The 26,555-nt window shown below is 47.0% G+C and overlaps 2 protein-coding genes across 3 annotated transcripts in view; one reads left to right on the plus strand and one right to left on the minus strand.

Annotated features, from left to right (window-relative positions):
* The first annotated feature begins 800 nt into the window (after positions 1–800).
* On the plus strand, positions 801–6,862 carry LOC118776180 (endothelial differentiation-related factor 1 homolog). 2 transcript variants are annotated; one of them, XM_036526293.1, is made up of 5 exons: positions 801–989; positions 4,067–4,118; positions 4,846–5,006; positions 5,562–5,655; positions 6,407–6,862. In XM_036526293.1, the coding sequence occupies exons 1-5, from the start codon at positions 912–914 to the stop codon at positions 6,460–6,462; spliced, it is 441 nt and encodes a 146-aa protein (XP_036382186.1). In that variant the 5' UTR covers positions 801–911; the 3' UTR covers positions 6,463–6,862. The 2 variants fall into 2 exon arrangements, with proteins under 2 accessions (XP_036382186.1, XP_036382185.1); XM_036526292.1 differs by lacking the exon at positions 801–989 and adding an exon at positions 3,496–3,684.
* A 2,339-nt stretch (positions 6,863–9,201) lies between these two features.
* LOC118776051 (guanine nucleotide exchange factor VAV2-like) overlaps positions 9,202–26,555 on the minus strand; it is an 88,641-nt gene continuing 71,287 nt past the window's right edge. Inside the window, exons 5-29 of the mRNA XM_036526125.1 lie at positions 23,752–23,851; positions 23,427–23,441; positions 21,814–21,912; positions 21,413–21,481; positions 20,919–21,019; positions 18,801–18,900; positions 18,590–18,685; positions 16,976–17,044; positions 16,676–16,762; positions 15,995–16,080; positions 15,564–15,696; positions 15,349–15,363; positions 14,902–15,011; positions 14,551–14,652; positions 13,969–14,057; positions 13,801–13,814; positions 13,496–13,517; positions 13,017–13,144; positions 12,411–12,482; positions 12,074–12,135; positions 11,586–11,702; positions 10,817–10,904; positions 10,050–10,173; positions 9,683–9,745; positions 9,202–9,389 (exon numbers count right to left, since the gene is read on the minus strand). Of these exons, the coding sequence (XP_036382018.1) occupies positions 9,202–9,389; positions 9,683–9,745; positions 10,050–10,173; positions 10,817–10,904; positions 11,586–11,702; positions 12,074–12,135; positions 12,411–12,482; positions 13,017–13,144; positions 13,496–13,517; positions 13,801–13,814; positions 13,969–14,057; positions 14,551–14,652; positions 14,902–15,011; positions 15,349–15,363; positions 15,564–15,696; positions 15,995–16,080; positions 16,676–16,762; positions 16,976–17,044; positions 18,590–18,685; positions 18,801–18,900; positions 20,919–21,019; positions 21,413–21,481; positions 21,814–21,912; positions 23,427–23,441; positions 23,752–23,851 (2,149 nt within the window). The remainder of the gene's footprint in view (positions 9,390–9,682; positions 9,746–10,049; positions 10,174–10,816; positions 10,905–11,585; positions 11,703–12,073; positions 12,136–12,410; positions 12,483–13,016; positions 13,145–13,495; positions 13,518–13,800; positions 13,815–13,968; positions 14,058–14,550; positions 14,653–14,901; positions 15,012–15,348; positions 15,364–15,563; positions 15,697–15,994; positions 16,081–16,675; positions 16,763–16,975; positions 17,045–18,589; positions 18,686–18,800; positions 18,901–20,918; positions 21,020–21,412; positions 21,482–21,813; positions 21,913–23,426; positions 23,442–23,751; positions 23,852–26,555) is intronic.

Consider the following 26,555-nt stretch of genomic DNA (forward strand, 5'->3'; position numbering starts at 1 on the left):
TTCCAGGCTCCAACACACTCTGCTGAACACAAGTGTCTTTGCTGTTCCCCAGAACCAACTCAGAAACATGGATTTTGGTGAAACTTTCATACATATGGTTTCCCTGTAGTCCTTGGGCATCTATATCCAGGTCATGGTGTCGGTGAGTTGGCCATGTATGTGCATGCTTTAATGATGTTCTTCACACTGTTTTCCCGGAACTCTCAGAGCCACCTTATAACTTTTAACAAGTTCCTTACTGTGTATTCACAACTTGTCAGTATATCCAAGTCTTTTGTTTCAGGTTATTTATGATGTCAGATTATTGCTGCGTTGAAAATTATGCAAGCTGAAACTGTTGGGAGATGCCTTTTAAATGATAAACAGGAGACCTCAATATGGACCGTTTCCCTGTTTGCTACAAGGACGTGCAGGTGTATTACTGCCCTCGTTCATTTACATTTTAGAATTAAGATTTGTAATAAAATAAAACTGTATTTACGTAATTACAGCTATAACATATAACCCAGTTTACTCAATAAATATATAGCGACACTAAACCTCCTTGTTATAAACATTGCCTGCTAGTGACAGAAATTGAGCATTTACGACGGAGTCGGCCAAAAATAAAAGGCAATTCTTACATTAAAAATATGCTGGTGTTATGCTGTTAGGTATACAGGTTTCTAAAGCACTTCCCCAGCGATGGTAACGTTCGTAACAGATTCTTATTGTTTTTTATGTTATTGATTTTCTTCGGTTCGATAACACGTGGGGCAAACTCCAGCGCGTGAACGCACCTACACTTCCGCTTCCGGGGCCACTTCCGCTTTGCGTCTGCAGGCACGAGCAGTTTGAGAAAAGCTCTCGCGACTGAAAGGAAGATCCGAGCCGAGACTCCTGTATATATTTTTAACCATTTCCGAGAAGCGATGGCTGAAAGCGACTGGGACACCGTGACCGTGCTGCGAAAGAAGGGCCCGACGGCAGCGCAGGCCAAGTCCAAGCAGGTAATCCGCCAGCGTCGCGGGGAGGGGGACGGAGGGGGACGGAGCGGTCAGCGCCGGGGCTCGCATCGATCGCAGGGCACCGCTGGGCCGACCTGGCGTACGTGTCCAAGCAGGAGGCGTTAATCCGCCCGATGGGCTGGCTGACGCTGCTTTAATGGCGAGTTCGTTCTCAAGTTTGTGAGAGATACATATTGTTATCTGGCCGTCACTTTTCCGTAATTTCGAGATGGCTAGCTGGCTTGCCACATTTGCGTGATAGCTGGCTAATATACACGCCAATCTGGCTGGTTTCGCTAACCTGTGTGCCAGGAGCATTCTACCGTGTGCCTGAAGACATGGAGGATCTGATTAATTTACGGGCCGATTTCGCTTTCCTTTTCCAGGCCGTAGTATATGTGCTGAAAATGCTATATATATATATATTTTCCCCTGGAATATTTTGCTTTTTCCTCTGACAGATGGAATGCCTTTTGGTATGTGTGTAGTCATATCGCTCTCCCTCTCATGGCAGTTTTCTGTACTGGCCCTTTAAGAGCTTGGGGGGGTGTGGTCAGAATGGAATGCTCTGGCTCAGTACTGCACAAGCTCAAGGACCCCAGGACAGGGCTAGCAAGTGTCCCCCCATCTTAAAATCATAAATCTCACCGTAGTGGTTATGTTATGTTAAATATGACCTTTTTCCCCTCTTCCGGTGCTTTTTCTTTGACTCTATGAGCGTAAACTTTATCAGGGTCCAAGTGTTTGTATTTAAGACTTAAAAGGCTGTGGGAAGTATCTGAGGACCGTTGTGTGATGGCAGGGCATTAGACCGCCTTATGCTCCCGTTTGGGGAAAGGCTGAGGATACTGAGCAATAACAGTTTTTGGAGGCCGTAAAGAAGAGGCGGTGTCTTTCTGCTGGAATTGCAACGAAGGATTCAACCTGGGAGTTAATCAGCACCACACTGTCACAGGCCGGTGGTGAACGCAGGCTTGTCTGCCTGTGCTGGATCTCTTTCCCTTCCGAAAACATTGCTTAAAAGATCACATCGCAAAACACTATTTGTACTCTCGGTCAGTGTTTCACTGATATTTATACATGCATATATGTACAGTATCATTCTGTGTGGGGGGGGAGGCCAAAAAATGTATACTTGATTTCTATGACTGTATTTAAGTATCACTTGATACACAAATAAAATAATTTAAAAATCTAAAAATGTGTGAAGAGATTGGATGTCTGTGATGCTGGTGTTTTTAAATTTTCTGTTCACTCTTTGAGTCTGTGGGACCTCGAAAAGGCAGCCTTCACCCCAGTTTAACAGGAATGGGGGTGTCGGCTGTCAGGGCAGAGGGAGGGCTACAGGAAAGGGAAAGGACAGCACTGCCAGCACTGCTCAGCATTACCAGTCTTTTTAGTGTCGCACTTTGGTCTCATCTCACTTAAGGCCAATTTGATGCAGTACATCAGAAACATTTGCTGAAGTCATGGCTTTTCCCTGACTGACTGAACCCTTTGCAGACTTTCCTGCTGCCGAATCGGGAAGCTGCAAAAACTGACCACCCAATTCTGTCTTTTTAAATGTATTAATTATATATAACCAATTTCTGATCAGAGGGGTGCTGTATAAACCGGAGAGCCCCTCACACTGACCTACAGGAGACATGTTTTTATGCTCCAATAGAAAGACAGGAAACGTCCAGCTGAGGTTCTGTAACAGACTGGGCTTCCAGGCTCCAACACACTCTGCTGAACACAAGTGTCTTTGCTGTTCCCCAGAACCAACTCAGAAACATGGATTTTGGTGAAACTTTCATACATATGGTTTCCCTGTAGTCCTTGGGCATCTATATCCAGGTCATGGTGTCGGTGAGTTGGCCATGTATGTGCATGCTTTAATGATGTTCTTCACACTGTTTTCCCGGAACTCTCAGAGCCACCTTATAACTTTTAACAAGTTCCTTACTGTGTATTCACAACTTGTCAGTATATCCAAGTCTTTTGTTTCAGGTTATTTATGATGTCAGATTATTGCTGCGTTGAAAATTATGCAAGCTGAAACTGTTGGGAGATGCCTTTTAAATGATAAACAGGAGACCTCAATATGGACCGTTTCCCTGTTTGCTACAAGGACGTGCAGGTGTATTACTGCCCTCGTTCATTTACATTTTAGAATTAAGATTTGTAATAAAATAAAACTGTATTTACGTAATTACAGCTATAACATATAACCCAGTTTACTCAATAAATATATAGCGACACTAAACCTCCTTGTTATAAACATTGCCTGCTAGTGACAGAAATTGAGCATTTACGACGGAGTCGGCCAAAAATAAAAGGCAATTCTTACATTAAAAATATGCTGGTGTTATGCTGTTAGGTATACAGGTTTCTAAAGCACTTCCCCAGCGATGGTAACGTTCGTAACAGATTCTTATTGTTTTTTATGTTATTGATTTTCTTCGGTTCGATAACACGTGGGGCAAACTCCAGCGCGTGAACGCACCTACACTTCCGCTTCCGGGGCCACTTCCGCTTTGCGTCTGCAGGCACGAGCAGTTTGAGAAAAGCTCTCGCGACTGAAAGGAAGATCCGAGCCGAGACTCCTGTATATATTTTTAACCATTTCCGAGAAGCGATGGCTGAAAGCGACTGGGACACCGTGACCGTGCTGCGAAAGAAGGGCCCGACGGCAGCGCAGGCCAAGTCCAAGCAGGTAATCCGCCAGCGTCGCGGGGAGGGGGACGGAGGGGGACGGAGCGGTCAGCGCCGGGGCTCGCATCGATCGCAGGGCACCGCTGGGCCGACCTGGCGTACGTGTCCAAGCAGGAGGCGTTAATCCGCCCGATGGGCTGGCTGACGCTGCTTTAATGGCGAGTTCGTTCTCAAGTTTGTGAGAGATACATATTGTTATCTGGCCGTCACTTTTCCGTAATTTCGAGATGGCTAGCTGGCTTGCCACATTTGCGTGATAGCTGGCTAATATTCACGCCAATCTGGCTGGTTTCGCTAACCTGTGTGCCAGGAGCATTCTACCGTGTGCCTGAAGACATGGAGGATCTGATTAATTTACGGGCCGATTTCGCTTTCCTTTCCAGGCCGTAGCGGCGGCGCAGAGACGGGGCGAAGCACTCGAAACTTCAAAGAAATGTAAGAGCCACGCACTTCTTTGCCACGAAGTTGATATTTGTGCATATATGTGTGTATGTGATATATGTGTCTTCTGGCTACACGTACATCTTGCTGACAAAGCAAACAATAGGCGATGAATGTGTTATCCGAACTTTAGGATAGTGTTGTTGTTGTGCGTAGTTTCGCTTGATAATGCAGCGCATTACGTCATGCAGCGGCGGCGCGTGCTGAGTGTCACGCAGGGTGACCCGCAGGGTGAACGCGCGTTTGTTGTATGAACGCAGACAGGTGAGTGACCCTGCGAGCAGGTGTCCCCTGTCGCACGGCGTTTACACCACAACAACAGGGATGGCATTACACTGTAGGAGCTGCTCCGCTATCAGTTTTAAGGTTTCGAACTTTTTAAAAATAAATACTGTTTCAAAACACGCCAGGCAACGAGGAAAAACCCCACACTGATTTAATATTCAGTGTGCCAAGATACAATGTTAGCTTACCAGACAACAGCTCTTTGGTTTGTGTGAAGCCAGCAGAACTTTGCAGTTTCGACTGAACTCTGCTTCTGATACATTTTTACCACAGCTATGCAAAACTTGCGTAGAAAGAGACAGAAATCTAGAGCAGGAAATGACTCATCTGACCGGATGCCCCTTGACCTGGAAGTGATTGGTGTGTGAGCCGAAGGTCTGATTGGTCTGTGAAAATCAGTTTTGTGATGTGATTGGTCTGCCCATTTCTGTCTCAGGGGCTGCCGGCCAGAACAAGCAGCACCTGGTGACGAAGAACACGGCCAAGCTGGACCGCGAGACGGAGGAGCTGCACCATGAACGCGTGCCACTGGAGGTGGGGAAGGTCATCCAGCAGGGACGGCAGAACAAGGGGCTGACGCAGAAAGACCTGGCCACTGTGAGTGAGACCGTGGCAGCTGCAGCCTCAAACACTACCTTGCATTCATTTAGCAGACTCTTACTCAGCGCACAAGAACAGAGGTGTATCCGTTGAGTGAGCAACAGTGTCAGACCAAGCTAACAGCATTCCCGAAATAGTGAATGTGAGCACAGCACTTTTCAGGCACTACCACAAGTTAGCTTTTACAACTTGACTAGACAGCAAGGGAAGGCAAATACACACAAACTACCAATCAGAAACCAGTCAGAGTGTGCAGCACAAGGCTGTGGTGGTGACAACCCTTCCCCTGGTCATCGGTTTGTGTTTTTGCCGTTTTAGCGTGCGGATGATTTGTTTTTGTTCTGCATATTTAGTTGCACTCAGAGTGTGAGAAGCCTTTAGTTTGAAGGGGAAGCTGCACACAGAGAAATTTCACAGATGATGATGCCATTGTGAGATACTGTGTTTGTTTTCCTGCAGTATTTTACCTGGAGGGGCCAGTGGTGCGGTTACAGAAGTTTCGTTCTTTTTTTCCTGTTCCCATAGATGTGATCTTTTTTTTGTCCCCTACAGAAAATCAACGAGAAGCCCCAGATTATTGCTGACTATGAAAGCGGGAAAGCCATTCCCAACAACCAGGTGATGGGCAAGATTGAGAGAGCTATCGGTGAGCACGGCCTGTTCTCCTCGAAAGGGTCATAATCAGGACGCTTCATAGCCAGCATGTAGAGCTTCATAATCAGGGCATCAGGCTCCATAATTAGGATTACTTTTGTCAAAAATACTGATATTTCAGTACGACTGAGGTACTGAATTTCCAAAACAGTTCCCAGCCTCATTAATTATGTATTCAGTAGTACCTAAACAAGGAAAATATTGGAGCTGTCTGTTCCTGTATGATGAAAATTGAATTTTTGCCTTACATTTACATTTATTTATTTAGCAGACGCTTTTATCCAAAGCGACTTACAAAAGTGCATACAGTAAGTATAGCGACAGTACGGGGACAGGATGTGTACAGTTCCACAATGAGACATGCCTTCAAACATGGGAGTCAGTTGGTGACAAAAAATGGTTTCCTTTTATGTCCACACATACACAAACCTTTATTAAAATTCTCTTTGGCAGGGATTCAGCTTTTTCATTTTGCATGTAATGGAAGAGGTATCAAATATTTTGAAACTGAACTGACGTCACATCGAAGCTCAGAATTTTGTTATTGTGGCAACCCTGATCAGGATATAGAGCTGACCTCAGGTTTCTGAAATCTCCTGATCTGAGATCAGTCAGACAGTTGCCAGATGCTGGATGTCACTGTGGTTCTGCCACCGTTGTGCAGAGTTTAAAACATTGGGGCAGCGTTCTCCTGCGCCAGGTTTACCTGCCTCTGCTTAAATGGTGTTGTAATGTGTCCCCAGGGCTGAAACTGCGTGGGAAGGACATTGGGCAACCCCTCGAATTCAAGAAGAAATGAGAACAAAGCCTCGAAGTCAGCCCCCCCCCCCAGGCCCCCCATCCACCCCCCCTACCTGGGCTGATATCACCTGGATCCTACTGGGGAACCAGGTGTCCAACTCATTGCCAAGCTGAAGAATGAGCAGCTTATATCGTGTAACAGTTTTCAAGGTGCTGTGATTTTTTTTTTTGCATGAGGGCATCTTATTTTGTGACGGAGACGCAACATCTGAATTTTAGCTGAGTGGCTGGGCTCGAGTGGGATTTTTCTTTAATCTTAAGAATGCTCCATCCGTTTTAGTTCTGCTTTGACCTGCTTCATCACAGGTTTTATGTGATGAGGTCAGAGCTGAACAGACAACATGCATCTCTGAGCTGTACCTTTGTACTGGACTGTAATAAAAACGAATAATTCTGCAGTTTAGTGCACAGTGCGTTTGCTGGCTTTCTATCATGTGACACAAGGGGTGTGGGTTTGGATGAAGCTGATGTGAAAAGCATACAGAAGTACAGTGCTCTGCAGTCTACCACAGAGACGTTATATTTCCTTCAGTCATCTCTGATAAGAGCTTTAATGTTTTCAGAGAAACTGAGATTTGCAGCAGAAAATGTGTTTTCCAACATCACCACTGTAGACCTCAGACCTTTGTGTGGTTCACACCTTAAAGAACTGTTGAGCAAAAGAACAATTCAAACAACAAAAACATCATCATTTTGGAAAATTTTATCCAATAAAAGCATATTTTTGCCTCCATGAACAGACTTCATCAATGGAAACGGCTTGTTATATAAGCAAAACGAAATATTTATTTCCCAATGTCCTCATTTGATAATCTTCAACCATTCAAAAATGACAAAACGTCGATTTTTCTTTAAAGTGTGTACAAGCTGACAGGAGTTAAAAACATCTTTTGAAACATGCAGTGGATTTGTCCTCTGTACAGCCTCTGAACCAGCGTCTCACCTTCTTTCTGCCCCCTTCACACTGCGGTCGACAGCTGTCTGAAAATGGGATTTCCCCATATTGCCACTCACTGTATAGTAATGTAGGGATCTCAGTTTGTGTGTGCGGATCCCTGTCTCGTACCACCTGCTGCTGGGTACAGCACTGTGAGAATGATGCTGGCAGAACGGTGACAGTATGTCTATGTACAGTTGGCAGACCTCAGCAGCACTGAGCAGGCTGTAGGTATTCTGTCTCAGAAGGACCAGCACAGCTGAGATGACGACTTTGTGTCAGACAGTACTGATGGGAGCGGAGTTAATGACAGGTCTTAAACTCTGATACCTCTGCAGTTGAACCGTTTGTCAGCCAGCTCCTCCTCTGCTCTCCGCCTGGCAGACAGACACAGGGACAGACGGACCACATGCGTTTCCCTCACTTTGCCAGTGCTTTTGCGATTCTTCTCGAAAACGAAGATGGTTACAGTCAAATGTGCAAATCTGGAGTTTTAGGATTTTCAGGACACCGAACACACTTCCAAGGCACCGTGTGACTCTGTGTGTGTGTTTGTGTCAGTGTTTGTGTGTTTGTGTGCTTGTCTGTTTGTGTCTGTGTGTCAGTGTTTGTGTGAGTGTGTGTGTGTGCGTGTCTGTGTGTGTCAGTGTTTGTGTGAGTGTGCATGCGTGTGCGTGTCTGTGTGTGTCAGTGTTTGTGTGAGTGTGCATGCGTGTGCGTGTCTGTGTGTCAGTGTTTGTGTGAGTGTGCATGCATGTGCGTGTCTGTGTGTGTCAGTGTTTGTGTGTGTGTGTGTGTGTGTGCACGTGTCTGTGTGTGTCAGTGTTTGTGTGAGTGTGTGCGTGTGTGAGTGTGTGTGTCTGTGCATGTTTGTGTGTGCATGAGTAGAGTGATTGCGTGAGTGTCTGTGAAGGTGACTGCATGAGTGTGAGAGAGAGTGAGTTTGTGTGTGCGTGACTGTGTGTGAGTGTGCGTGTGTGGAACTCTGCATGAGTGTCTGTTAGTGTGAGTGTGTGAGTGAGAGAGATGGTCTGTGTGTGTGAGTGGAACTCTGTGTGTGTGTGTGTGTGTGTGTGTGTGTGTGTGTGTGTGCGTGTGTTCATATGTGTGTCCATAAACCCCCCCCCTCCTCAGCCCACAAGGCATCACCATGACAACTAAGGCAAAGCTCTTAACAAATATACACACTGAATTCCTCATTAATTTCAACATTATTCTTAACTCTTCAGTCCACTAATAAAATAAATTATCTGCACAGCTCACTACCTTCTCCCATGGTCCTGCATGTGGTACAGTCTGGCATGCTGGATTTCCCAGTGAGAAGAACTCATTCATAAACCCCTCCCTTTCCATTTTGGCAGATGCTTTTTTAAAAAGAAGAAGCAAATTCATACAGCACCAAAAACAAACAGAAAATGTTCTCTGACATCAGCTGAGGCAAAGTTTCAGCAAAATATCCCACAGGGTTTCCATAGAAACCAACGAGTCCTCTCGAAGGGTGGAAAAAGGATCCTCTTCTGTTTGGACAGGAACAGATGACATCACACTTCCGCCCAATCACTGCACTCCTTCTTCATCCACATATGTTGAGGGGAACCAGCCAACCTGAGTGAGACAACAACATCCACCATCTTTCAATTCCACTTGCAAACTCCACAGGTCAAACTAGACAATGTTAGCTAAATGCTAGGTTTAAAAAGTCTTAAAGGGGTAAAAAATACAAGTAATTTTGCCTCACAGTTTGAGCACTTTGCCTACATTGGTGGCTGACAGTTTAACAGCTTGCTGTTGGAAAGAGGCTCAGTGGGTGAGGGGGGTCGTCCGTTTGCTCACCCGGCCGTTGGTCTCGCCCTTCCACCAGCCCTGGTCGCCCCCGATCTTACTGTAGATCTTGACGACGTCGCCCTCTCTCAGGGAGAGCTCTCTCAGATCGCGCGCTGCAAAGTTGTACCTGGCGACTGCCGTGCCGACGACCCTTGGGGTGAACACTATGGGTACAGTACAGTGGGTACAGAGGGAGAGGATTACTGCACCCCCAAACACACAAAGACAGCATTACCGTACCCCCTCATCACAGACATAGGGTGTTACCAGACCCCAAACACCAAGGGACTGTGTTTCTGCCCCCCCCCCCCCCAAACACACCAAATCTGGGCCCTGCACGACAAATCAGCTGGGAACAGATTTCATCATTTCGTGGAAGGATGAGAAAATTTGAGAAACACCAGCTGAAAGAGAGGAGGGAGGGATGAGAGGAGAGAGAAACAGGACAGAAGAGTACCTGACCAGAAGGGAGCCGAGTTCTGCGGACTCAGGAAAGAGAAGTTGTAAGAAGCACAGGAGGCTGCAAAGAAAAGAAAAGAGAAAGAAGGGAAGGAGGAAAGAGGAAAAGAAAGAAGAGAATCTATTAGGAAACATGCTCAGTACAGCCACACTTTCATCTATGACACTGTGTGTATGTGTGTGTGTGTGAGAGAGAGAGAGAAATACATGTTACATCTACCTTGGGCTTCAGGAAGCCTCTTTCGGCCATTACTGGCATTGCCCTGTGGGTGCACTGTCTCATCTCACAGAGAGGCACTGATGAGAGTCTTTCCGCACAGCACACCCCCGGACTGATCTGAGAACAGCGAGCTGGGATGGGTTACCTGGGGAGCGCGTGCTGGACCGGGAGTTGGAGCGCTCTCGGGATTTGTAGGGGTACCGTAGCGTTGTGTCCAACAGCTTGAAGCTCTCCTTCAGAGAGTGTGTTTGGTAATACTCCACCAGCTCCTGAGTGCGCAGATACAGCCATGAGGAGAGCACAGGCACACGCTGCTCTGTGATACTGCTGATGATACTGTATGTTTCTGCATATTCATTTACATACATACACTACATGGACAAAAGTATTTGGCCACACCTGTTTCTCAGGGTTTGGGCTAGGCCCCTTATCTCCAGTGAAGGGAAATCTTAATGCTTCAGCATACCAAGACATTTTGGACAATGCTATGCTTCCAACTTTGTGGCAACAGTTTGGGGAAGGCCCTTTTCTGTTCCAACATGACTGTGCCCCAGTGCACTAAGCAAGGACTATAAAGACATGGTTCGATGAGTTCAGTGTGGAAGAACTTGACTGGCCCGCATCGAGAACCTTTGGGATGAACTGCAACGGAGATTGCGAGCCAGGCCTTCTCGTCCAACATCAGTGCCTGACCTCTTAAATGCTCTACAGAATGAATGGGCACAAATTCCCACAGAAACACTCCAAAATCTTGTGGAAAGCCTTCCAAGAAGAGTGGAAGCTGCAAAAGGGGGACCAACTCCATATTAAAGTATATGTATTTGAATACAATGTCATTACAATGTAATGGTCAGGCGTCCAAATACTTTTGTCCATATATTGTATGTACATATAGAACACATGAGCTCTTACCACCAGGGTTTCAAATTTCTTTGCTTCAGTTATGTGGATCCAGTTGTCCTTCTCCACCACTTTAATGTGCTTGACCTCATCGTTGAACCTGCAGGAGAGAGACCCTCTGAATGACTGCATGTCGGACAGCAGGGACACTGTGAGGATTCATATCCGTAACTCTGTACGTGCAGCACAGAGTGGAGCAAAGTGCACTGCACCGCACTGTACTCTGCTCTCTCACGCACAGAGCCCACAGCTGACCCGTTTCACTCACATTAGGGGAAGATGCCATGGCGGGTGCAGTAACAGTGTGATTGGATTAGCAGCGTTTCAAATGAAACAATCCTGCCACTCTCTCTGATATGACCTTATTCACATGAGCGTGAGTGAATCACTATTTGTCTTTGCCCTTTTCTTTAGTGGAAAATAAGATTCTCATAGATCATTTTGTGCAAACCCCAGAAGCAAACATTGCTGCAATCCTAACACTAACCGAGTTCCGAACAAAACACTAACCCCAACACCAATCTTAGACCCAACCCTAACACTAACACTAACCCCAACACCAATCTTAGACCCAACCCTAACACTAACCCTAACCCCAGCGCTAATCCTAGACCCAACCCTAACTGTAGCCCAAACACAATTCTACACACAGCCCTAACTGTAGACCCAACACCAATCCCAGACCCAACTCTAACACCACTATGACGCCACATAATGTCCTCTGGTGACGCTTTTTGTGATAGTGCCAGTGATCAGTGAGTCCTGTAGGGGGCGCACTCACTTGATGCTGACGGCGAATCTCTCTGCTTCTGCGGTTCTTTCACGGATCAGGTAGGTTCCGCTGCTGTGGGACTTTAGCAGGTTGTCAGCCTGCTGCCGCTCCATGTTCCCCGCAAACCTGAGCGGAGCACAGAACATGGATCACAGAACAATCACACCAGGAGGGTGAGAGACAATCGCACCAGGTCACAGGAGAGAATCATCTGACACAATCACCTCAATATTTATGGGGGAATTTGAGCATTTTTTTTAATCTTGGGAAATAATTTCAAAATACAAAAAATCTCAATTAATGAAAATTTTAAATACAAAATTATTCCTCAAGGATGAAAATGAAAAGAGAGTATATAAACTTGGAAAAAAAAAAGCATTTACATTTGTAAAAGTAAATTATAAAAAGGACATATAGGTGGACTGTGCCTGGATTCGAAAATAAACACCTAGTTTACTTGCTCTACACACACACAAACAAACATATTTGTGGCCTACCATGGGTAGACATTATAATCCACCTCTTTGGAGGACTGGCGACTGGGCGGAGCCTGTAGAGGCTGGGGACAGAGTCAGTGTGGCAGTAGGTCAGTGTTCAGTGTTAAAATCAGGGCTGAAATCGGAGAGACTGAGACTGACAAAGCATCTCCTATGAACGCAACCCGTAGAGTATTTGGTCAAACCATGAAGGCCTTTCAGCCTTAACTTTCAGAAAGCAATAGTTACAGTTTTTTTCTGTTACATATCATATCTGTTTCACACAGGTCTGATATTGATACTTCTGTGTATTTCTGTGTCATCACCTCCCCAGTCCAATCAGATTAGACGGGGTTACCTTTGGGTCGAGACAGGGCTTCACACAGGAGCTGGGGAAGAAACCAGTCTTCTGGGATTGGAAGAGCTTCCCCTGGTAAATAGCAACACAAAACCCACACTGTTCCTGCTTCCAGTACAATGACTGCGCATGAAGGCTCACAAATGTGCATAAAGTCAGCACTAACTGCGCATGTTGGCAAACAATACTTATATTTAGCCCTAACTGTGTGTGCTGCATTCCTGAGAGACCAGGAAATCAGCGCTCACAGAGTTAAATGTAAACTTCAGCTGTTTCTGCTAAGCTTCTCATACTGTTTACTCCACACTGTCTAAACAGTCTGCACGAGTGGCTCGGATGGGAACATACTCACACAGTAATTAGAAATTAAAATTAATCACTAGTGTAATTAGTACTAGTGCAGTTAAGAGAAACATATTGGTACTGAATTTAGGTGAATTTTCTTTGTGTGTGTGTGTGTGCATGTGTGTGTGTGTGTGTGTGTGTGTGTGTGTGTGTGTGTGTGTGTGTGCATGTGTGTGTATGTGTGAAAGTGTGAAACCGTCTCATGGTGGGGGTGGTTTTGTGGAATTTGAGGCTGACCCTGATCACCGCTGCCCAGCTCACCTCCCACCAGGAGCTGTCGGGATCACCCTTCAGCAGCTCGATGACGTCGCCCGTCTGGAAGGACAGCGCAGGCTTCCCGGGGGGGGCCGGGGTCCCGTGATAATTCCGAGCTGCCACCATCTTTGGACCTTTAAAAGACATTCAGACTGAATCATTTCTCTCGCTCACATCTTAGCTTAAATCGCATCCCTCCTCATGCAAGTTAATGTTTCCCACACCCTCATTATGCCTATTTTGGATTTTATGTTTTGGGAATGCTTACATTTAATCCCTCAGAGGCGGTCATTATGAACCTTTCATCCTTAGTAAGTGGAGCCCAAGTGGCCTGAAGTTCAGCCTATTGCCCACTGTGTGGCAGCAGAGAGCTGACTGCAAACCAGCCCTTTGCTCTCTGTGTTCCAATAACAACACAGAGTCATTAAGAAATGTAATTAAAAAGAGAACCCAGCTGTTTCAGGGTAACACAGGGAAATTCTTACCTGCGGCAGGTGGTCCAGATTCCTGTTTGAAACAGATTTATCAAACAAGTCGGCATTACAAACTTAATCACGGAGCAGCAATTTAAAGCACATTGTCTATAATTGGTGAGAGGAGGACAATGAATAGCTTATTTCACAGTCTTAGAGTGTATTATACTACACACCATTTCAGGGAAAGATAACCTGCAGCAATTTTATTCAGTGTATAGTTTCATAAAAGAAGTAGACTCAAGAGAATTTAGGCACTGATAATGAAACATGACAATGTCACAACATTCACAAGGATGGAAAAATGTAAAACTTACTGCATCATTTGGACCTGGAAGCAGAGAGAAAGCGAGAGAGAGAGAAAGAGAAAGAAAGAAGGAAGGACAGAGGGGGTTGTCAGCCAGTTCAATCCAGCTACCACACCACTTGATGAAGGACAGTGCGATCCTGTGATGCTTGCAGAGGGGAAGGTGAGGGGGACTCACTGATTTTGCAGATGGACACCACCTCCAGGCACTCCTTATGGGCCCCTGTTCCGCACCTGGAGCAGTAGTAGCCCTGATAGAAGATACCCCTGCAGGAACAGCCAGGCGTGAGTAACAAAGCCGCTCGGGCACCTGTCTGTGGATTAAACTTCCCAAGAAATGCTTTCATTTCAGGAAACCTACATCTCTACAGCAGTCGGTGTGACAGCACGCTAGCACACTCCAGCAGAGCTTGCAGGAGTGATCTGTAGAAGCAATTATAGACTTAACGATCGGCTCTTAATGAAGAGGTTGATTCTGTGGGCTTGTCGGTTTATGCTTAGAGGACTGCTAGAAAGTGAGAGATTCCATTGAGCTGGGTCAATGTGTTTGGCTCAGCTCAATGTGTTTGGTCAATGGATTTGGGTCAGTGGCGGGTTTGGATAAGTAGTGTGTTTGGGTCCATAGTGGGCTTGGCTTAGTATTGGGTATAGCTCAGTTGTGGGTGTGGCTCAGTGATGGGTGTGACCACATGGTGGTGTAACTCAGTGGTAGGTGTGGCCACATGGTGGGCGTGTCTGAGGAGGCCAGCTGGTTCTTCACCTCAGCAGCATCTTGCAGGCCCTGCAGCTGGTGTTCTTGTCAAACGTGTGCATCTGGAAGTCGTGCTGGTTGGCAGTGGCTCTCTCTGGCTTTATGTTGGACCTGAGGGGCAAACAAACACACAGACAGACACACAGAGAAATGGGAGACCCTTTTATTTTAAGGCCTGTTGTGATTGTGTGGCGGTACAGACATCCTGCTTTATAAAGGGAAACAGCTAAACTGTGTATAACTGTGCTGAACAGATGCTAAACTGTGTATAACTGTGCTGAACAGATGCTAAACTGTGTATAACTGTGCTGAACAGATGCTGTGGTGCGGCGGTCTCAGGTTTCAGCTCCTCTCACTCACATGGCCATTTCAAACTGCTCCATCCACTTCCTCTTAGTGTCCTCCGTCTTACAGAAGAACTGGAAACCCTGCTTCCCCTGCAGGTGGATCAGGTAGAACCCATAGGACCACTGTGGAAACAGAGAGAAAGAGGGATGGGGAGAGATGGAGAGGGCGGAAGAGATGAAGAAAAAGAGAGAAAAAAGGACAGAGAAGAAGAGACAGAAAGAGGGAGAAGGAGAGAGAGAGAGAGAGAGAGAGAGAGGGAGAGGGAGAGAGGGAGAGAGAGAGAGGGAGAGGAGAGAGGGAGAGGGAGTGAGAAAAAGAAAAAAGACAGGGAGAAAAAGGGAGAGAAAAGAGAGAAAGTAAAAGTAGTGGAATGAGAGATGCATAAAAAGGAAATCTCAGAAGACAACTGTGTAATATTTAAAACACAAAACTTGCAAATAAAGTTTTGCATCAACTTACCATTTTCCCGATTGACTGGTAAAGGAAAAAACAGAAAAGAGACTCTGTTACACATGCAGAAACGGTCAGATTAGGGCTGATATTTACAGTACGTATTTAATGAACATACTGCCTGTGAACATGAAATACATAGCATTTAGTTGCACTGTGTACTAAAGAGGAAATCTGAGGTGCTGTTTCAGACGCTGAAGCTGAGGAGAAGCAGCATCTCTCACCTTCTTCACGTCTCGGTTGTTCGTGGGGTCGTCTGTCATTTTGTACAAATGGAGCTCGATGATTTCCTTCAGCTCATAGCTGTAGCCTCTCCTCTTACAGACGATCACCACCTTATCAAACAGGAATATGTACCTGCAAGCAGACACACCCACGGTGAGCTTCACGGTTTTCTGGAGTAAAACTGTGCTTCAGTTCCAGCACCTCCGCCTCAGCTTAGCTCAGAGGAGACAGATCCCGTTTCTGTGAGGCCTGGTCATTTCACATGGTGTGAAGAGTTGCATCTTCTCCCCTTACATTCAATGCAAACTCAACTCTGATTCTTCTTGGAACTCCATATGACACATCCAGGCCAATCACAGAAGAGTTTACTGAAGAACAGGTCGCCCACGGCTGCACTTGATAGCGCCTGGTTGTGGGATCCTGGCCTCACCTGTCCTGTTTGGTGCGGTTGACGATGGAGCACACCTTCAGCTCGCCGTCCATCTTTGGCCTCCCAAACTGCTCCAGTTTCACCTGCTGAGTGAGGACAAGGCTGTCAGCCCCTATCGGGCTCTGAAACAGGCACACTCTGCAGACATACTCCAGCTGAGAGACGCAGAGGGAGCCGATTTGAAAGACAACCCCTCGAGCGCAAATACCCCCGACCGTGGACCGGCAAGGGGGGGGCCTCTGTGTCTGAGACGCGATATGAATAGTCTGTAAGCAATATCATGCAGGGCCCGGAGAACGCCTGCTCATCAAGCAGCTAGACTGGAGATAAACATTAAGCAAACCTGCGCCACAGAGGCTAATTGTCCTGATGGAGGGAAACTCGCCAACACTGCTCTCATTTTCAATTCACACCAATCTAAAGCTCAACTCCGCGCGGGCCGGGACACTACTCCGGGGGTGTCAATTATTCATTAGTCTGAGGAAACTGCAAATGAGGGAGACAGTGGGGTGGGGGTTCTACGGGAGAGAGGGGAAATTTTGACATCTCTCAGGGGAGAGGACGGGGCACGCGTGCAGAGATAAAGCAGCGTGAGTGGCAGGAGAGAGTGCCCGCTGTAAACAGCACTAATGAAGCGGGGCAAGAGGCAGCCCCCAGGGGACCCCTCCTCTCCACGCTTACCAGGTTTTCAATGGAGCTCTGAAATTCGCTGATCTTCTTCAAGGTTTCGTTGTCTCTTTTCACCTCATTTATGTACATCGCCAGGTCCTTCAGAGAAAACAGGAGAAACTAAAGGTTGGAATCCAAAGATCCTTCACTAATTTAATCTCATTTTCTACAGCTGTGGGCTTTACTCATTTGAAACGCCTTAACCTGAAACAGCAATCAGCCTCATTCTGGGTTTCAGAAATAATACTCCAGTGTTCTATACAGCTTGGCTCCACCCCTCAGCCTGATGGACAGCTGGAGCCGTCCACTCACCTGCATGGCCTCCAGCGCCTCCTTCAGCTGCTGCCTTTCTGGCTGCTCAGCAGTGTGACTCAACAGCTCCTGATCCACAAGAGATAAAACAACACTCACACAGTGTAAAAACCCATTCGGTGTTACACTCACACAGTGTAAAAACCCATTCGGTGTTACACTCGCACAGTGTAAAAACCCATTCGGTGTTACACTCACACAGTGTAAAAACCCATTCGGTGCTACACTCACACAGTGCTAAAAGTAATTCACTGCTTTACTCCCAGAGTGTTAAACATTGCTACACTCACACAGTGTAAAAACCCATTCAGTGCTACATTCACACAGTGTTAAGTCATTCACTGCTTCACTCCCAGAGTGTTAAAGATTGCTACACTCACACAGTGTAAAAACCCATTCAGTGCTACATTCACACAGTGTTAAAAGTCATTCACTGCTTCACTCCCAGAGTGTTAAAGATTACTACACTCACACAGTGTAAAAACCCATTCAGTGCTACATTCACACAGTGTTAAAAGTCATTCACTGCTTCACTCCCAGAGTGTTAAAGATTGCTACACTCACACAGTGTAAAAACCCATTCAGTGCTACATTCACACAGTGTTAAAAGTCATTCACTGCTTCACTCCCAGAGTGTTAAAGATTGCTACACTCACACAGTGTAAAAACCCATTCAGTGCTACATTCACACAGTGTTAAAAGTCATTCACTGCTTCACTCCCAGAGTGTTAAAGATTACTACACTCACAGTATTACACTCGCACAGTGTTATACTTCAGTTCCACCCCCTCTGTTGCCCCAGTAGCCCCAGCATGCATATGCAATCATGCTGTCTGTTCACATCACATACAGTGTCATATCCATGGGTGTCTCTTTAAAGCCTCTGTGATGTTCGCTCCACGGCGTCTCTGGGAATTGAGTTTGCCGGACCAGAAACAGACAGGCTCCCAGCAGGGTTCAAACTCAGAACATCACAAGCAGAGCGGGCCCGCAGGCTGAGTACCACACATGCACGCGTGTCCCAGCATGCCTTGGGCTGGGGCTCCAGTGAGCACCTCCCTGACTGCACAGCAGGGGAGTGTGGGGTGGCTGCATGTACTGTGATTATAACAGATGCGCTCTGCTGTCCGATCCAACTCCTCATCCTTTAATTAGGAAGGTGCAGCTGCCTGAACCTACAAAGCATTAATCTGAGGCACATGTCTTTTACACGGGACTGGAGTCAGCAGAGGCGTGCCTTTCAGCTGGTCCATGAGGACAGAGGCGTGTCTTTCAGCTGGTCCATGAGGACAGAGGCGTGTCTTTCAGCTGGTCCATGAGAGTGGGGGCATGTCTTTTGGCTTATCAGCCAAAAGACACACCTCTTATCTATGAGGAAGAGTTGTGTCTTTTTGGCTGATCTATGTGGAAGGGGGCGTGTTTTTCGGCTGGTCTATGAGGTAAGGCATGGCTTTTGGCTGATCTATGAGGAAGGGGTGTGTCTTTCTGGCTGATCTATGAGGCGGGGCGTGTCTTTTGGCTGATCTATGAGGCGGGGCGTGTTTTTTGGCTGATCTATGAGGAAGGGGGCGTCTGTGACCACCTCACTGGTCTGTGAGGTGGGGCGTGTCTCACCTTCAGCAGGAGGTGGTACTTCAGAACCCTTTGCATCGGCACCACCAGCAGGTCCTGCAGTTTGAACTTCCCTTCCTGCACCTTCCTGGTGCACTCCTGCAACACACACATCCACGCCGGGTGAGTTAGTCACTGTGACGGGCGAGCCGGGCTTGTTTGCTGTGATGGGTAAAGTGGGAAGTTACTGGGTGAATATGAGACTGTACTGCACCTCCACTTTCATCCTGACATCCTCCCGGGAGGCGATGAGCTCGTCCAGGGTCTTCTGAGCACTCTCCATATGGCTGCAGTACTGACCATAGATCAGCAGCCTGGAGACAAGAGAGAGACAAATCTGTAAGTCACTCCGGATAAGAGCATAGGAGAGACTGGCTTCAGATCAGTTAGAGGTAAACAGGGAAGACTAGTCTCAGATCAGCTAGAGACACAGTGGGAAAACCAGTCTCAATTAAGTAATAGACACACACGGGATAATGGGCCACTGTCAGAGTTTCTCCTCAGTGCCCCAGGCGGTTACAGCAGGCCGTGAGTGAAATTTGTGAAAAAAGCGAAAGAGTGTTTAAACCGGAGGAGATCCAGCAAATGAGGTGGCAGGTGGGGGCTGTAAAATGTGGCGTACCTGATTTACGCCCCTAATTTTAGCAAACGCGCTCCAAATGGGACACGGCCCAGCACGCCATCAGAAGCATGTTTATAATCAGCAAAGGCAGCTGCTGGGTGTAGTAAATGGGCCCACAGCAGCCTGTATGCAGAGCAGAAGCCAGGCAGATATCTGTGGGCTAACATGCAGGGAGCCACGCTGGAGGAAGCTTCCTGTCCCGCTGTTTAATGCGCACTGAATCTCTGCTGCTCCAGCAGCTCTTCCTCCCACAGGAAAACAGCATTGTCTCTAGCTTCTGCCCGACAACAAGCAGGGAACAAAATGGCTGATTACGCAAGTTGCACACCAACTCAGCGCTAATTACACCCCACAGCCACACTCTGACTGTGTGTGTGTGTGTGTGTGTGTGTGTTAGGTGGGAGTTAATTCGCCTGGCAGGGAAGATTCAAATCTTCAACTTTTAAATGGAGTAGGGCAGCTCCTCCCAGTATCTCCACAGTGATATCAGCCTTGGTAACTCCAGAAGGACAAAGTTAGAGACTTCTCTCCTGACTTGGGGGATATCTAATGCAATTTCTGTGACATCGATCGATCGTAATTGCTGTAATATCAATCAAAAACTCATGTCTAAGGCAGGTTCACTCCAGCATCAATCTAAAACCTATTACTAATGCAGTTAGAGATTTTTGTTCAGAAAACATTGACTGTTAAAATGCTTTTTCCCGCCCCTCAGGGGAGATGTAAGGAGGTGTTGGGGTGACACGGAATGTTGCACTTGGAATGAGTGGAGCTATCCCAGCGCCCCCGGAGGGGGAAACAGGAAGACAGGACCCCCACACGTCCAGCAGAGGGCTGCCCTGGGACTCGTCCTTTTTTACCTCCACCCTGCCCCCCCGCTCCTCTGACCCTCCACGCTGAAAAGTCAGCCCTCCGGTGAGGCTGCCTCACATTCGGAAGCCCTGCACTGTGTGTTATTTAAAGAGAACACTGTCTCAAACGAGTGCATCCCCCTCCTGCCCTTGGGGCCAGAGACGTTTTAGAGCGTAGTGGAAGAAGGCACTGTGCGCAGTGTTAACACTCTCTGACACACAGCAGAGACCGTCAGCCTCAGAACACCTTCCTCTCTCTGTAACACACACAGCCTGCATGGAGGAAGAGGAGGACCAGTCAAGGTATGAAGGCTAATAATATCTCTCTCTGTCCTATGCTGTGACATTCATGTCTAGACACATCTAGGTTGAGGAAAACAATGCACCACGGATTGAGCCAAAAAGATAAACATCCAGGGAACAATGCTTACTCCTCTTATGAAAATGTTCTCTTAGACCTGAGCCAAAAAGAACTTACCCTAAGTTTATTAAATTGCAATGGGAGTATTTGAATTATATTAAATGGAGTATGTTCTAAACTTATGCAGTAGTAAAGAAAATGAAAGAAAAATCTTGCATGTGTTTGAGTACAAGCATGTGTGTGTGTGTGTGTGTACGAGCATGTGCATGTGTGTGTATGTGTGTGTGTATGCATGTGTGTGTGTGTGTACGAGCATGTGCATGTGTGTGTATGTGTGTGTGTGTACAAGCATGTGCATGTGTGTGTGTGTGTATCTGTGTGTATGTGTGTGACAGATCGGAATATTATTGTGTGCCGGAGCCCTCAGAGACATTTGGTGATGAGGCTGTGCATCTCTGTGTTAGACTGCAGATGGTCAGTGATATTCTCAGCACTGACCGCTCCTTGAAGTCCAGGAAGATCTTCCCCAGTCCGCTGGCCCCACTCATCATGTTCATATCGATGGCTCTCAGCAAGGAAAAGTGCACCTTAATCACCTCCTGCAGAACGAGACAGGACACGACCATAAAACAGAGGCCATGACTGCAAACTCAAAACATGACCATCAACACAGGCCATGACCACAAACTCAAAGCACAACCATCAGCACAGGCCATGACCACAAACTCAAAACACAACCATCAGCACAGGCCATGACCACAAACTCAAATCAAGACCATAATCAGAGGCCAGGACTGCAACTCTAACCATAAAGGTAAGTTACGACCATAAGCACAATCAAAACATGCAATATACAGCAAAGCAAAGCATGCAGGGTGAATAAAGAAGCCACGACCCAACAGAGCAATACACAAGGATCAAAACAAAGATCAACACAGGACAACACAAAGACCAACAAAACACAACCAACAAAAAAAAAACATTTGGACTACCTCAAGATTAACAAAAATGGCTTCCATTTCCTGTGGATTTAATACTTGCTTCAGTGGAATCATGTAACTCTGGAAAAAAGTCACAATGATTAATACACAGTACTTATGTCCAACTCACAAGAAATAACAACTGCCTTTAAGTTGTATTACTTTCAAAGTTAAAGTGAACTTTGTGTACCCACATTCACACACACACACATACACAGACACACAGACGCACATACACACATAGATCTACATCATACCATTTCCTAATTCCTACATTTTAGCCATTGTAAGTTTCTCTGGATAAAAGAGAGTAAAGGTTTGAACTCTGACCCTGTGAGAGAAAGTGAACATTAAGCTGCATGATCCAGATGTGACCCAGAGGCCAGATCAGAGCTTCCTCTTGCTGGACCCACCTTCTCGATCTCCTCCAGGGTCTTGTAGTACTTGGCCTCTGTCTCCTGAATCTCCAACAGGCAGCAGTTCCGCTTGTCATCCTCCGTCATGCCCATTTTCTGCCCCCACATCAGAACACAAACGTTTAACCAACGTTTAACCAACATTTTGCACATTAACAGGGCGGTGCAGACTGGGAGGCATGCCGAATAAAAACAAAATCAGCCTGCATGCAAAACACAGGGACCACACCTTTCACTAAGACTGTGTTTGCATAGACAGGCCACAGACACCCTCTGATTACATTCACAATGCAATCTGTTAAACGTAATGAGCTCATGAACTCATAACAGAGATGATCTAAAGATAATTTAATGTGGATGATTTAAACTGCTGTCCGCTGCAGTCCATCACATGGTGAAAACTGTCCATCTGTGTTAGAAAAGTAGCTAACACAGTACCAATGAACCTGTGGGCTTTAGGGGGGGCCAGGTCAGGCCAGGGCAAAACTATCTGCATTCGTATGAATTTATGAGCAGCAAGCATAATGCCATTACAGCAGGGCAGAGTGAACACACACCACATATATTCAATTAAAGGCAGAACCAGCAGCTAAAGCTGTTCTGGGAGTTCATCATTACAATCAGCATTAAGCCTTACACCAGAGGCGACTACATTAGGCGACTTACAGCTCATGAAACATAGAGTAAAATATACTGAAAAAACAACTTCCAGGGAAGTGGAATTAATGTGCAAGTAATTTAGAAGAGCTCAAGTTAAAGTAGGAACTGTGAAATAATCACTGCTGTTGAACAAAATGGTTTATTGAGAGGAAAAATCAATATTAGAACAAGAGCCAAGTGAACCAAAGACATGAGACGATAGAGCAGTTTCAAAAGTTAAGATGCAGAGACAGCTGTTTCACAGGCTAAAGAGTAAAATACGAGCTATGAATGGCATGGACTCAATTAGCCTCTGGTGTTTCAGTAGGATTAAGGTATTTAGCCACCTGCGGTGGGTTGAGAAAACTGAAAACAGCATTGTTCTTTCCTGACGGAAACAGACAAATAGTGTCACAGCAGTAAAACACATATTCATCCACTGGCTGATAATTTCAAAAGGGACACATGAAATAAACTTCATTTGGGAAAGAAATCATCTGGAGCCACTAAGTCCTGGGTCTGTAGGCATACAATGTCTGCAGGGCTACTCTACCCTGGTTCTGGAGGGCCGCAGTGTCTGCAGGGCTACTCTACCCTGGTTCTGGAGGGCCGCAGTGTCTGCAGGGCTACTCTACCCTGGTCCTGGAGGGCCGCAGTGTCTGCAGGGCTACTCTACCCTGGTCCTGGAGGGCCGCAGTGTCTGCAGGGCTACTCTACCCTGGTTCTGGAGGGCCGCAGTGTCTGCAGACACTTTAGTTCTTGCCAAGCCCTTAAACACCTAATTTCATTAATGATTTCCTTGATTTAATAAGTTCTCAAATTGATTGAGTGTTAGTGTCTAAAAGAGCAGGAGTAAGCCTGCTGAAATGCAGATCTCCAGACTAAACTGAGCAGCCCAGACTGAGACGGTGGAGGATTCCAGCACACCTGCAGGTCACACCTGCAGCAGAGGCTGGACATGCGGTGCTTACCTGCATGTACCTGATCTGCAGCGTTAAGAGAACAAAGCCACACACATCATTACAGAATCCGCTCAGCTCACATGCATGCATCACTCATAGTTACAGCAGATAGTCACACTCTTTTCAAATTTCATTTGGGTGACTAAAAACATAGGTTCTCTGTATTTCAACGAAAAGCAAAAAGGTAAATCGAAATGTCACCACAACTTCCATATTAATTGAAAACGACTAACATGAGTTTTGGTTAAAAACAAACACGCACTGCACAGCTTCCCACTCTTGCAGCAGGCTGTGAGTAGAAACCGGTCGGAAAGGGAGGCACTCTCTCTCTCACCATGGGCTGTCGCACCGCCACCTTGATGATGTCCTCATAGATGTCGTCTTCCTCACACGGCACGCAGTCATAGATATCATCCTCGCCGACATCGTGCTCGCTGGGGGGAAAATGCAGAAACACAGCCTTAGAACAAGGGAGTTAGAAACCCGCACGTTAGAACCAACACCTTCAAACAAGGGTGTTACAGCCTACACACTGGTACCAGAATCACAGAACAAGGTGTTAGAACCCACGTCAGAACCAGAACATCAGAGCAAGAGCATTAGAAACAGCACATCAGAACTAGTGTCTCAGACCCAGCGTATCAGAACAAGGGCATTAGAAGCAGAATGACAGAACCAGACAAAAACAGACAATAACACACTGGGAGCTTATTTCCACACGCTAATTTGCCTCTGCTTATCAGCTTCATTAGGAAGCTCCAGTGTCGGTCAATTCTCATTTCTGCAGTTAACCGCTACGCACCCTGAGGGCTCAACTTTAATCTCGTTCTTCTACGTCACCTGGCCCAGCACATCACACTGAAGGACAGAGACCTGTGCTCTCTGTTAGCTTTAGCGTTAGTGTTAGTGTTAGTGTTAGCTTAGGGTATTGGTGCATCAATCAAAAAATGGCTACAGATAAAATAAAAAATGGCTACAAATACATTCAATATGCAAACAATGATCTCACCAAGGGATGTCTGTGGGAGACTAGAAGATTGCAGTATATCAGTTTTGCTAGTCATTTTTTAGTACCAGTTTGATTTCAAATATTATTGGAGGTAGTGCCTCAAAGTGCATAAAGCTGTTTGCTTCAGCTGTATAGCACTGAGAGCCAAAAGGTACATTAGCTGAAAAATGGCTCACATTCTGGATTAAATCGATAAAATAAAACATTTCCAAAATCGCTGATGTATTGCAAAAAAGGTTGTGGGTACCAGCAGCCACTGTCAGTGCAGTAAAGTTAACACCAGACACACGCTACACGTTAAAAGATGAGAAGACATAAGACTAATGTCCCAGAAAATGATTTTTGATAACAAGCCTTAAAGGCTGGATAATATTTATAACTTTGCTTTGAGGGAGACTCTGTAACGAGTCAGTAAGTGCTGCTTTCAGAATTTAGAATCTCCTGCTGTAAAGATTCCACATTCCGCTGGGAGGCACATGGGGATGAGGGAGGTGAAAGGACCAGATGCCCGCTCTGACGACCGCGCAACTGCGGTCATCAACAACGTAACCGCCGCAAACCACACGACCGCACCGTGAACCACACCACCACTCACAGAACAGCGCGGCCGCTCGCTCGTCTGACTCACGTCACTGTCGGCCCAGTGCCTCTCCTCCCAGGCGCATGTCCCAGGATTCCCCCTGGCAGACACGCCCCCCTCTCCCACCCCAGTGTCAGCTGCGCCCTCATCCTCCAGGGAGGGCCTCCCCCGAAACCAGCAGGCTTCTGGTAAGGCAAGCCTACCTAACATCGATTCTGTTTTTCCCAGATTTGTGCCAGGAGGGATTGTTTCTAATACCTGTTTTGGTTCCTAGAGCTCCATAAGCCCCTCCTCTGATTCAGGAGTGCATTTCCAGCCAAAGTGTAACCAGATAACAGGAGAGAGTGAGCATATTTGAATTTATGGCTCTAAAGCTTTCAGCCACTAAAGCAGCGGTAGAGCGTGACCGCGGCAGAGGCCCGGAGAGCAGGCCCTGACTCACTCTGGGCTCCCTGGATCCCCCCCGAGGAGATCAGCACACTCTGCTCAGCTGTCTCCCAGACCCCATCAGCCCCGTTAGCCGGGAGGAAGCAGCTTTTCAGGAGCACCAAGGCTCTCCGTGTGTTTTGTTCCTGCTTTGAGTGCAGTGCAGGCTGGGTTCCCCTCACGGTCAGGGGCTCGGGTTGCATTAGGCTCTGTCTTTCCTCCGCGGCGCTGGCCTGGCCTTGACCCGCAGATCTGGGGAGAGTTCACAGCGAGGCCTCCCTGTCACAGCCACATGGCAGGGATGGGGCGGGGTGGGGCGTGGTGAAGTGGGGCATTCCACTCCTCCCCCTAAACCCCCCCCCCCCCAGACAGCAGACAGGCTCTGATGGGAAGTGATACAACTCACCAGCATTATCTGACACTGCTGAAATGGGTTGTACAAACGCTCTCTGACAGCTGTAAACACACACACACACACACACACACACACAAATACACACACACACACACACACACACACAAATACAAATGCACACACACAAATACAAATGCACACACACACCTGATATGGAATGAGTATTGTTTGTGGAGCCCTTCTGGGCTGCCCTCATTTATGTATTTAAATATATCACATTAGCAAGTGGCCTTAATGTAACACTAACAGGAATGAATCCTGCACTGACTCCACCTGCCTTATGTCCATGCTCCTTCAAAGGGCCAGCGATGCTGCTGACATCATAACTCACAGGCATTGCGGCAGCAGTGTGCCACACTGAGGGGTCAAAGGTTCACTTCCTGGCTGGTGCACTGCTGTCTTACCCTGAAGCAAAGTCTCCCACCTTGGCTTCTGCTGTGCTACATACACTGGCAACGTGTACGCAGTCACAGCTACACAGCGTCACGGTCAAAGGCACCCACCAACCAATGGCTGACTCCCCCATGCTGCTCCACTGCGCCCGTCAGGCCACCCTTCCTCTGTGCTGATTGGCTGGACGATCGGCCCCGCCCCCCCCTCCCTGGGGCTTTGCGTTTATCATGTTTTCCGCTGTCCTGAGCTTGCGATGACCCTGGAGAGGCGTGGCCGGTGGCCTGACAGCACAGCGTCTCATTGCTGCGACAGCGA

This window comes from Megalops cyprinoides, chromosome 4 (assembly GCF_013368585.1).
Source record: "Megalops cyprinoides isolate fMegCyp1 chromosome 4, fMegCyp1.pri, whole genome shotgun sequence".
Lineage (NCBI taxonomy): Eukaryota > Metazoa > Chordata > Actinopteri > Elopiformes > Megalopidae > Megalops > Megalops cyprinoides.